The sequence below is a fragment of the Cystoisospora suis genome (assembly GCF_002600585.1).
Source record: "Cystoisospora suis strain Wien I chromosome Unknown contig_1042, whole genome shotgun sequence".
In the NCBI taxonomy this organism is placed as follows: Eukaryota; Apicomplexa; class Conoidasida; order Eucoccidiorida; family Sarcocystidae; genus Cystoisospora; species Cystoisospora suis.
In genome coordinates this window covers 23,741-35,452 of record NW_027153843.1, presented here as the reverse complement: position 1 = coordinate 35,452, position 11,712 = coordinate 23,741, and the positions used below count along the sequence as shown (strand labels likewise).

General features: G+C 47.9%; 2 protein-coding genes across 2 annotated transcripts in view; one reads left to right on the top strand and one right to left on the bottom strand.

Moving 5' to 3' along the window:
- Positions 1-1,255: 1,255 nt before the first annotated feature.
- Positions 1,256-4,169, top strand: CSUI_002472 (nac domain-containing protein). The gene is made up of 3 exons (XM_068062672.1): positions 1,256-1,998; positions 2,782-2,887; positions 3,358-4,169. The coding sequence occupies exons 1-3, from the start codon at positions 1,759-1,761 to the stop codon at positions 3,636-3,638; spliced, it is 627 nt and encodes a 208-aa protein (XP_067925345.1). The 5' UTR covers positions 1,256-1,758; the 3' UTR covers positions 3,639-4,169.
- Positions 4,170-6,867: 2,698 nt separating this feature from the next.
- CSUI_002471 (agc kinase) overlaps positions 6,868-11,712 on the bottom strand; it is a 9,835-nt gene continuing 4,990 nt past the window's right edge. Inside the window, exons 2-4 of the mRNA XM_068062671.1 lie at positions 10,957-11,065; positions 10,019-10,243; positions 6,868-9,294 (exon numbers count right to left, since the gene is read on the bottom strand). Coding sequence (XP_067925344.1) covers positions 9,262-9,294; positions 10,019-10,243; positions 10,957-11,065 — 367 coding nt within the window. The 3' untranslated portion in view covers positions 6,868-9,261. The remainder of the gene's footprint in view (positions 9,295-10,018; positions 10,244-10,956; positions 11,066-11,712) is intronic.

Here is an 11,712-nt window from a genome sequence, read left to right as displayed (position 1 = left end):
GCGGGCTATGGTTCAAAGTCGGATAGACGATAGCCCTCGCTCCAACGTATCCGTGAATGAGCTGTTTGGTAATGTGAGAAAAAATGAGGTATAACTATCAGCTTGGGTGGTCCGTTGGCAGCAGAAGGCAGGTGAGGACGCCAGAGTGCTGTGGCTATCAGTGTCAGGGCCTGCACGAGATTTTTCTTACCTGCTTTCAAAGGACTTCGAGAGCAGGTAAGTGTAGGCGATTTTCTCGGGAGAACTGAAACCCACTGGGAGAGGAGCTCAATCCTCTCAGAAGTGAGTTCTTTTTACCTTGGCGAAGAATGGCATTGGGGCGAAGGCGAATAGCTGAAAACTCATTTGCCTTGTTCGGAGAGCCGCAAGCTCTTATACCGGCGCATACGCATAGGTAAGGCCTCTGCGGGTGAACCGGACACAGGTCCCCTCCTGTTGTGTGGAGAGACGTCCGCGTAGTATGACTATGGACCAAGTCTGACGTTGCTATGTCCTTTAGCAGGCGGAAGGAGTTTGTCTGTGCGCCATAAGTGATTGTTTCTGTTCGGAAAGGTCGGTGTAATTCTCCATCAGAGACTAAGTACACCTGAGATCGAGCAGAACTGTCTTCTGTTCTTCGAAAATCTATCACAAGTGTTCTGGTATGTCTCAACCGTGCGCAGCGCTAGCTGAAATGGAAGCTTTCATACGATCGCCCGGGCAAGCCCATGTCAGCGCGACAGGGTTAAACAGCACGAAGGGGGCTAGGCACCATTCCAGTGGTAGTTGTTCGCAAAAATACTACTTCCCTCTTCGAAAATGAGCAGCTACCCGCGAGCCAGTGAATGCTTCCGCTCTCCGACAGTCGATGAAAATAAGATACTAACGAGTCACCGGAAGAATGTATCCAGCTACAGCTGACAACGACTAAAGGCACTCGCCCCCCATCACAAAAACTTTACTGAAAAGCGTCCTTACTCAGACGCGTCATCGCGAAACCATACCAACGCCCTTATACGGAGAAGCAAGAATATACACCGGTGGACAGCTCCTTCCGGAAGCACCCCAGCCTTAGACCACATCTGTCGGGAGGTCATATACTCGCAATATATCAGCAGCTCCATCTCAGCTCACTGCGGCCTTGCTGTTGAACAAAATTCAATCAGTAACGTCAGTTCAGTGGAAGATGTGATCCGCAACTACACTGTCACGATGTGTCTCTCACGCAATTCGTGCCCTGCCGTTCAGCAATGGACCCCCNNACCCTCCTCTCCGGATTACCACCACGAGAGAGCTCGATGGGGGCCTTCGCCGTGGACTGCGAGGTTGCGCTACTTCCGCATCTTGTAACCGCCTGACTAGAGATTCAATTTGAGGAATTCCTTTGTAAATAAGGGACAGTGTAATTCTGCTCTGTGTACGGCATAGTCATCATACGCTTTCATCTCTCCTATTGATCGTGCCGTAATACATCGCAAGTTTAGCATCTGCGTATTTCTCTAGCCTCTTCGCCCTCCCTCTAGTCGATCCAACCCCCCCCTGCTTTGCCTCCACCTCTCGACTTCTAAGACTACCGCATGAGTGTACACACCCCACAGAGACCGTTGGGGCGGTTGGTTTTTCTATCTTTTTCTTCCCTTCTTCGTGGTGTGGCCGTCAAGTCGTCGACACGAAGTAGGAACTGTGTGGGTAGGAAGTCTTCTCCTTGTAACTCACAGGCCGTGCAGGAGAGTTGTCTTCTTTTGTTTTTCCTTCTCATTCTCCTCACAAAATAACAAGATGGCTGCCGGGGAAGACCAGAAACACCTTTCTGCTTCGTCTCCCGATAGTGGGAGTGAAGATGAGTGCCCGAACCTCGAAGAAGAAGAAGGTCAACAAGATGATGGAGAGGATGGAGGCTCTCCTGGGGGGAGAAACAAACAAAGTCGGAATGAAAAGAAAGCACGAAAGGCCGTTTTACGCCATGGAATGCGCCACATGCCAGGGATTGTGCGCGTTATGATCAGAAAAAGCAAGCATGTAAGAAAAACATGACGGAGGGGAAGAAAGAATGAATGTGATAGAGTGCAAGACTTTTACCTTCTCCTTGCTCTTTTGAAGAAGTGAATTTCTTAAATGATTGGTCATCCGCCCCGTCTTCTTTCTTGTTGATTGAAGCTACCTCGGAAGGAAAGAAACGACTCAAAGTGTGTCCGGAGTAGACCCGGACTTCTTTCCTCTTACTGTTTACTTGAAGGATGGAGTTCATCGCGGCGGTAAAACTGTCTGTGCGATGGTTCTATTGTACTCAATGGAATCTGAACGCAACATCTTCATTTCTCAGGCATACCCCGTCCCTGCACCGCCATGACAGCTGGAAACCTCTACAAGTATAGCTGTATGTGTGGAGAAAGATTCGCGTGAACAACCCTCAACCATGTCGTAGTCAGTTCAAGGTCGGCGGGCTTTTTAGTCGGCTTTTCGCTTTTATCCTGTGACTTCATCGTTATTTGTGTTCGCCTTCATTCGGCTTCTGTAGGGACTATTTCCATCAAACTCTGTCCCTTCTGTTTCGTCTGTGCATCTCGCCTCCTTTCAACTCCTTACCTCCCGCTTTTCGCCTGTCCTTCGTCTCCACATCTACTCTGTCTTCCGTCTGTGGACGTCGTAGCACATGCCCCTTTTGGTTTCATTCAGGGCGTGACAACACAAACTTGGTTGAAACTATGCGGGTCAATATCTCCTGTTCGCTCTTCGCTTGGAGTTTACTACAAGGAATTTCTTCATTCTTGTCGTGCCATCTGTCCGTGTTTTTTCACACAGATTCTCTTTGTGGTGCCTAAGCCTGACGTCTACAAGAGCTTAGCGTCAGATACATACGTCATCTTCGGAGAGGCGAAGATTGAGGATCTGAACTCTCAAGCCCACTGTAAGCTTTGCATCCGCACTAAGTAGAGATTGTTACTCGGAGAGGTAGGGGGGGGGCCATGTCTGGTGCAACGCTGCATGTGCGTGTATCCGTCGCTCCCTGTCCTCCGGTCTCAGCTCGTAGGATCACAGTACCTCCGGCTGTTCATTCGTTCCCTAGAGTTGGGCCACCTAAAAAAAAGGAGAAGACGGTCTCTACAGAAACATATCTGTAATGCGCATGCAGCGTATGTGTATGTTTTTGTTTATTTCATATACATGTGTGTGTACATACACACACAATGAAAAGACGTAGGTCTATGGAGACAGTGGCAGAATCATGAGAAGCGATTTGTGTTGCAAAGGCGCGTAGCCTTTCTTTTCGCCTTTCACTCTTTTCTGTACGAGAGCTGAGTGTATGTCGATTTCTTCTTGAAAATGCAGCTCTCGTTTCTTCATTCCAATGCACCAAGTGTTTCTTTGCTTTTGCAGCTGCGGCAGCTCAGCGGTTTACTCAAGCAGCTGGTGGAGGCCCTGGCGGCGCCGGTGTGCCGTTCTCTGCTTTCGGAGATGCTAGCGGAGCCGGGGGGGCAGCATCAGCCACAGCCGTGAAGGATCAAGAGCCAGAAGGAGATATTGATGAGACGGGTGTCGATGCCAAGGATATTGAGTTGGTTATGACCCAGGTGGAGTGTTCACGTGCCAAGGCTGTTGCCGCCTTGAAGGCGAATAACAACGATATTGTTGAAGCCATCATGGAGCTCAGCCAGTAAAGACTTTATCCATCCGTTTCTTCTTGCTCTCCTGTACACCAGGGCAGAAGATCAAGGAGCAGTAGTCAAGAAGAGGTCGGATGAGATGGAGGGGAAGTGAAGACGACCTGAGGAAGAAAAGATTGAATTGACTTGGATGATGCATTTCGCTGAGAAGGACGCGGGATCTCCTCCCTGTACACACATATGGCCGTGTGTGTGTTTGTAGGGAGGAGAAGACTTCCTGAGATCTTGGTTCTTATTGCGTTCAGAGGCAATAAGAAACAAGATCAGATGACAACTGTCTTAGGAACCTGTCCTAGAAAAAGAACCCGAGAATGCTGATCAAGCAAAGCAAGAGGTGGCCGAGTGGGGCAGTCATGTGGATGTAGTAGACACATGCTCAGTGGTTATCGTCAGAGACGGCTGTATCTACGGTAACAGTTATCTAGATGTACGAGTATATATACATGTGCTTCTATATTTACATGAGGAGGTGTGGATGCGTTCCTCTACAACCCTTCGGGTGGTGTGTATATTTCTGAAGTGACCAGTCTTTTTTCTCAGTGGTGCTGCGTGTTGCAGTTGGCCTAACTCTCGATCGAAGACAACGGACGCTAGTGGGAACCCGGTGGCAGTGATACTCTCGACTCGTGTCTGGCTCACTTTCGTGAAGTGGAAACTGCGAGGAATTCTTACCAAGCACAGCGTGGCATTATTCCTCTGTTTGGCTTCTGAAGCCTTCCGGTAGAGGTCGTCATTGAAATTCAGAGAAAGAGGGAGTGGGAGGCATGTATGGTGGCGGCTTGATTAGCTTAGTAGCAGGAGAGCCCTTGGACGACCAGACACTAAGGTATTGATGCACCGATTGAGCAGGTGCAGTTTAGACTTCACCGGAGAGCTAAGGACAGTGCGGCTGCTACACCAGTCGAGCATTTCACACAAAGAACCGAAGCTCGTTAAAGATGGCTAAACATGTGGGGAGCACTGAATCTGAACACGTTCTACATGCACAGATGAGGACCCGTGATTGATCGCGTCAACCGGTACTGATCATGGTGGTGTGCAAAAGATACCTCCAGAAGAACGAGAAGCCAAGAGAGCAACAGAGATAAATTCATTCCAGAGGACGGATAACAGAGCTGCTGATTTCATGGCGTGTCCCCGATAGCGGTCAACAGCGCTCATCAAAACGGCGTTTCTTCAGCTTGAACTGGGAACGTTAAAGAGGTCCAAAGGTTAGTGGGTGTGAGCTGTTGGGAGTTCTGTGGGTTTCGTTTCCGGGACATTACTAATTTCCTCATACACGTGTAAAGCTGGCCAGGAGGAATTCTACCTGCACTTGCACAATAGTAGCGTAACGATATGTGGAGCTGCCGAGCAAGGTTTTCGGTTTTCATCTTGCACAGCGACCGCCACCGTTTCTCCCCCCCGATTATACCAAAGAAGCCTAGAAAGCCTCGGCGGAAGAGATCTCGGCTCACGGAAAAGTCCACCCTTATCCACTCTGTTGCATTGATAACCCGTGTTAGATGTTATGTGTTGTACGCCATCATACCGAGGACCCTCCAGGAGCGCTGTCCGCCATCTCGTGTCTGGGTGTAGTGCAGCCGTCATCAGTCGGCACTTGAGGCTACACGAAGGTGTTTTATTTTCCTTCTCTTGAAGTAGTTGTCATAGTCCACTTTATGCGACGGACTACTACAACGTTGGGCCGGTGTGTCAAGTGATGGGATAAATATAAAGAATCATAAATCGACTAATCCCGTTACCTGGACAGCGAAGCGGAAGCGTGGCTCGTGTTCAATCCGGGTTCACTTCTGAGCGCAGCGCATGCGTTCCTGGATCTGACCGAAGAAACGTCCTACAACTATGATTACGGAGACCGGATTCTGGTGCAGCCAGGATCAACTATCTCTCATAAGCTGATAGATAGTCCGATGAAGCCCCCTGACAACGATTGGTCTATCCGCAAACACCGCCCCACAACAAATCATCTCCACCCTTTTTGCTTTCACCGCGTTCTGCACGGCCACTCACTCGCATACACCGACCGCACAAGGCTGCAGGACTGGGCCGAGTTACCCACGGACGACTAAAGTTTCTCCCTAACACTACCAGAAGCTCGAATTTGCCTCTGCATACTGCCATGTTGTTGGGTAGTACTGGCCTGGCGATGCCTCTACATTTAGAGACAAACCCCTTGCGTATGATATATCTGTATAGCCTTCTTTTCCGACTTCCTCGTCTCCAAGGCTAGCAGCAAGAGAGCATTTTAAGCGGAGAATCGATACCAGCGGAGTCTCCAGTACCGGCTTAGATGTAGACAGAAGAAAGGGGTCTCCCCATAGATGGGGGCGAAGGGAGGGGTGGAAAAAAAACGGAAGACGAAGCTTGTTGCCGTGCTGTTGATGAGTTGCCGTTCGACGAGTGGCCATGGTGGGGAAAATGCTTTGGTTCTTCCGCCATGACAGCCTTAAACGGAAGGAACGAAAGAGAAGGAAGGGTAGTGGGTTAGGATCGATCCAGCGAATATGCCGTGAAAAGTCTGTTTACGGATCATGAAACTCCTCCGGTGTGGTGAAGCCTCTCTCTTCTAGGATATCTTGTTCTTTTGCCTGGAGATGCTCATGAAAAGGCAGTCTAGAGGTGGGTAGCTAGCCAATCAGAAAGTACCTTCGGTGTTCTCGCAGCAGCGAAGACTAAAAAGCTGGACTGCCGGTGCTCCCTTGTCTCCATGCACGCCACCCACGACAGAATGACCAAAAGGAGACTGTCACAACCCCACTGACGAGTGTGCATGTATATGTGTCCGATATATGCCTAGATCTTTGCCATATATCCCACCTATGTCCGTATTCTCTAGCTTCTTCCTTTTCTTCTGTCGATGCTGACGAGGTGCGGCAGTGAAATTCGGTCTTCATGTTTACATCTACTTCGACCGTACATGGGACTCCCAGCAAGAAGAGAACTGATAGTGAATGAAAAAGGTTTACTCATTCCTCCTGGAAACCACCCTCCAGTAGCATTTCTATGTCTCCACTGTGTCACCAGAGAGCGGCCCTCTCACTTCCTTCTTAGCTCGCCCTTTTTAACTGCTCTACTGGGGAGAAAAACCGGAGACGAGAATCTCCTGTTCCCGGGTTACTTGCAACTGCATGCAGGTTACTGTTTCCGACGTGAGAGATAGATATTCCATTTAACGTTCTCTTCAAGAAAAAAGTTTCTTTCAAAGAAACATCTTCCCTACGAATCATACAAAGGCATTTGGCACTATCAACATAGCGAGGCTGATGACGACGACAGCTAGGACCCCATTCTTCACTAGTGTTAGACATAGAGACATCCACTCCCTCTCCTCTGTCTCTTTCTGAACAACCTCATCTTCGTCCCAGTTCCTGCGCGCGGGCGCTCTCAAAAAATACTGCGTCCCGATCACCTCATCCACTGCCGCATTCATTCAGTCACCATTCCATCATCGAAAAATACTCATCCCCCGCAAAAGATCTTCATCTACCAAAAGGCCCTTTTCTCGCGCACTCTCACCCAAAACCGTTCCGGGAGACAACCTACCACCCACAGGCTAAGCCTGGCGTCGTTCCACTCTCTATGTACGTTTGCATCGACAGAGACATACACATACATACCACCACCTCCTACTATGAACAAACATACCCATGGTATGTCACCACTGTACACATCTATAGAGGTATGTATGAAGATATATATATGGATATACATAGGGTGAGAGAGACGGGAAAGAGCCGGAGGAGTCTTACGACGACGAGGATACAACTCCGTCAGATATAGATCATGCTTGCCATCTTAGTAAGACATATGGAACGGAAAAAATAAGATAGGAGACGCCGCACTCAGCAATAAAAAAGAGAAAGGATCTGTCTGTCTGTCTGGCCCACTTCCTCACTGGGAGCCACAGCTACATAAATTTAGAATGAAATGCCCACTGCTTCTTTTTCTTCTTCTTCTTCTGTTCCATCTCCATCCTTTATCATCCTATGACTGGATCACGAAGACTCTATGCAAGTCAAGCCAAGTTAGTCCCAAAAGGAAAACGAGAGGCTGCCTGAGTGTTTTAACGCTCCCTACGTATGTCTCTCAGCCCAACCAGCCATCATTCATCTGTACACTGGGATCCTGCTTTCAAAACATGCCTATCCCCTCTCTTTCTTGATCTCTTCCCCCTCTTTGCAGACAGATAGCCAGAGATGCATACATATCTGACCGCATGCACCGTGCTCGCGAAACTGAAGATTGATTTGATCGTCGACAAAACAGGGGAGACCAGCCTTCGAAGGTCGGCGGAAAGAAAAGAAAACTCAAGGTGTCTAGTCTACACTCCGGTGACTGGACACTGGGGGAGGGGAGGAGAAAAAAAACGACCTTCAACCTCCTTTAAAGATGTACGTACTACACTGCGATACTGTGGAAAACGCATGCGCGCCCTTTCGCAACCTCGACCAGACGATGTAGACAGAAGGATCCATCCCCCACATGCAGAACCGACATAATGGACACTCATACCGCGACAAAGCACGTGAATAGACAGAAACCCTATCGACATAAAAGAAAAGAAAATGTCTCACGTAACACGCCATGTGAAGGAGAATCGGAAAACACTACTCTTCGGGAAGACGTACTTACACTAAGTCTCCCGTCGCATCCAACGCAAAACAGAGACATACAAACAGAATCGCGAAAAGGCTCCCTGGATGATATTCTTCATCTTCTTCTTTACCCTCAGGAAGGAATGTAATCCATTCTTTCCTTGTCATAAAAGAGATCAATCATCGATCAGGATATCGAGTCCCTCCGATGCCGCGGCCGGGTATAAGATACATCGATGATAACAAGAGTCACTAGCCTCTCTCTTCTGATCTTCTTTCTTTTCTACTGCTATTCCTCTAGACACGTTCCTCCGTCCGTTGAAAAAAGAGACAGCAGAAGGAGAAAACATGTCTTTGACGAGGAAAGATCTCCTCTTTTCTTCTCTCTCCCTCTCCCCAACCCTACGCAACACTACCAATCATACCAACAATGGAGCGGTAGGAAAGAGGTGAAGCTCCTCCTCCTCCTTCGCACCACCCGCACCACCCGGGTCTCTCTTACTATGTCATCGACATATCGATGTTCATGTGTTTTCTCTCTCGTTGTTGCGCACATATCAGTGGTGGCCTGTCGTCACTCGATACTCGCGCCTCTTTTTTCGAGTCAACTCAGAAGCGATCCAAACCTACCCGCTTCACTCCTGTAGATACACCTCGCTCGCGTCTCTTTTTGCCTTCTTCTTCTCGCAATCGCATCACCGTCTAACATGTTCAGCTAAGGTTGATACAGAATCTCCTTCTTCTTTCGCCGGATTGACAGGCGACAACTTAGTTGGATCCTTCCACATATAAACACATACATATTCACATATGCACGTATAATCTACACACATATAAAAAAGATCCCCCCCCTCTACCCCATACTCTCTGTTACATGAAAGAGTGGTAGCAGATCTTCCTCTAGAGTAAAGACGAAAAGCAGGTCTTAAGGCCAGCAGACAGAGCTAACGCTTCTGCTCCTTTCTCTTCTTCTTCTTCTCGTTGGTAGACGGCTTTCGTAGATCTCCACACCCATTGAACTAGAAATCGGCAAAAGGGTCGTCTGCTGCTTTCTGCAAAGAAAAGCAAGAAACAGTTGTCTACACCAAACAACCCCTTCATCCCCTCCATCTTATCATCGGCACCGTCTACGCTAGGTCCCGACCATCTCTCTCTACAGTAGCAAAGCTGATGAACCCACATTTCCCACCTCCATCTCCCTTAGGCGGGCGGTCTACGTCTATGACATGAAGAAACAAAACGACTGAGAAAGAAAAGACGAGCTACAGGCGAACAAAGAGATGAACAATTGCAAAAGGATGAATGTTTCTCCTTCTATCCACCGGAGTGTGCAAACTGAGAAGACACGCACGATATATAGATAAAAATAGATAGATAGACAGATTAAAGATAGACAGATAGACAGGCAGATGCCCTCGTAAGGAAAAAGTGTGACTGGCAGGATGTCGGCTTTTGAGAGGGGAGCATTGCCGGAAGGACTCTATGGAGTAAGGAGCATCCCCTCTGAAGTCTGGCAGCAGATAAGAAGAGAGTGTATACAAGATACTAATACGGAGTCCTCAGTCATCTTTCTTTCTATCAAGAGAGTGGATACCTATGACGCCTTCCCCATTACCCCGATGAATACGCAAAACAACTTACGATCTATCCCTCTCCTCAAAACAAACTTTCGTATCTACATATAACTCCACCTACAAATATGTGGTGAGAGAAAATCTAGACGGAGATCGATTTCCACATGCCAATACAGCGGCGTTCACTCATCTACCTGCTTACCTCTAAGGAGTTTTTGCTTTTCATTCTTTCATCGAAAGACGATCGCCGTCTTCTCACGTGTATACCCAGGCCCTTCTCTACTTCAGGTATATGCTGTCGATCCTCTTCGGTCAACCGAGAAGCTTGTCGAATGCGATCAGCAAGCTCCCAGTCAAGGTTCTTGAAGAATGCGTGACTCTTCACCTCAGCTGCTCCATTCCTCCCCAGCCGTCGTTCAGGATCCGCCTAATGAAGCAGAGAGAAAATTATACATACATGCAGACAGATACACAATAGAGAGATAGGTAGATAGATAAAAGGCACGTAGGTCTACACAGATATGGTCCCGTGCAGTAGACGCACTGAAGGACATCGAGATACAAAAGATAAGAATACACTATGTATACTGTACCACCCGGCGGAGTCATGAAAGGAGGCGCGCAGTGGAGACCTGTCGGTAGATGGAGATATATACATAGAGACTGAGATACAGATGGACCTCGAGCAACAATTGCAAAAGGATTCGCATACATGGGCTAGGACAGAAGAAGGGCAACAAGTGACAGACACACACACCCACACAGTTGGTTTGGCTGAGTACACCGAGAATGAGAGAAGCTAGCTATGTATGATTTTCATTAGGGATGTTCATAGTTTAGACTTGCATACTTGTTGACTCTCCCTCAACATGTATGCATGCAAAGAGACACATAGAGACGCAGAGAACTGGAGACACATACGTGTATGTACATATATACCGTCACGATGGCACAGCCTGCTAGATATGTAGAGGGGTATACACATACATGTAGGAGAGCATAGCTCACTGCCCAGCACGAATGCCGACAGCAATACGGTTCTGAGGCATCTCGAGAGTAGACCGCAAAAGAACGAAAGAGCAGAAAACTCCCAAGTGTTCAAGAGGGGAGCGAGGAGGAGCCGGAGAGAGAAAGACCAACCTGTAGGAGACGTATAATAAGATCTTTAGCTTCATCAGGAACCCTTCGATCTCGAGGGAAAGTAAGAGAGCCTGGGCTTCGTCGTGCCAGCTCAGAAATTGAATGGTTCCTACATACCGTCAGCATCAAACACGCATACATCCACTTTTCTACTGAAACATGTATGTCATCAAGGTAACACGACAACTCCAGGTTATGCAGAAGACAAGACCGTTCCCCCTTCTCCCAACAAAACGCATGCACTGATCCACGAACTAACCAAAAAAGTAGTGGTCTTCCCCCTCATGCATGTGCAGCACATACAGATACATATACACAGACCATCCGAACATAGAGGAAACAGACTAAGCTACGTGTGTGAGGCTTTCTACTATATGCGAGCTTTTGATACACTACGGCTTCATGCAGTGGGAGAGACTCAGCAAAGCAGCCCTCTTCCTCCTCTATACTCCTGTTAGGCATCTTTGGAAGATACATTTCAATCCATCTACACATACATTGGTATTTTGATCGATCGACAAAATCGATACAGCATGCGGAGAATACACCGTAACAAGAAGTAAGACAGATCGTATTAATCACTACATATATACGTATATAAGGCCTACGTACACTCGTCTATGCAGTGCATATAGGCAGGCATAAAAAAAGAATATGTTTACTTCAATCCGTTGTACGTCTACATGGATCCACACACTGCAGACGATGTAGTCTACGGATCGAAGTCTTTCACACAGCTAGACACATCTGATTGAA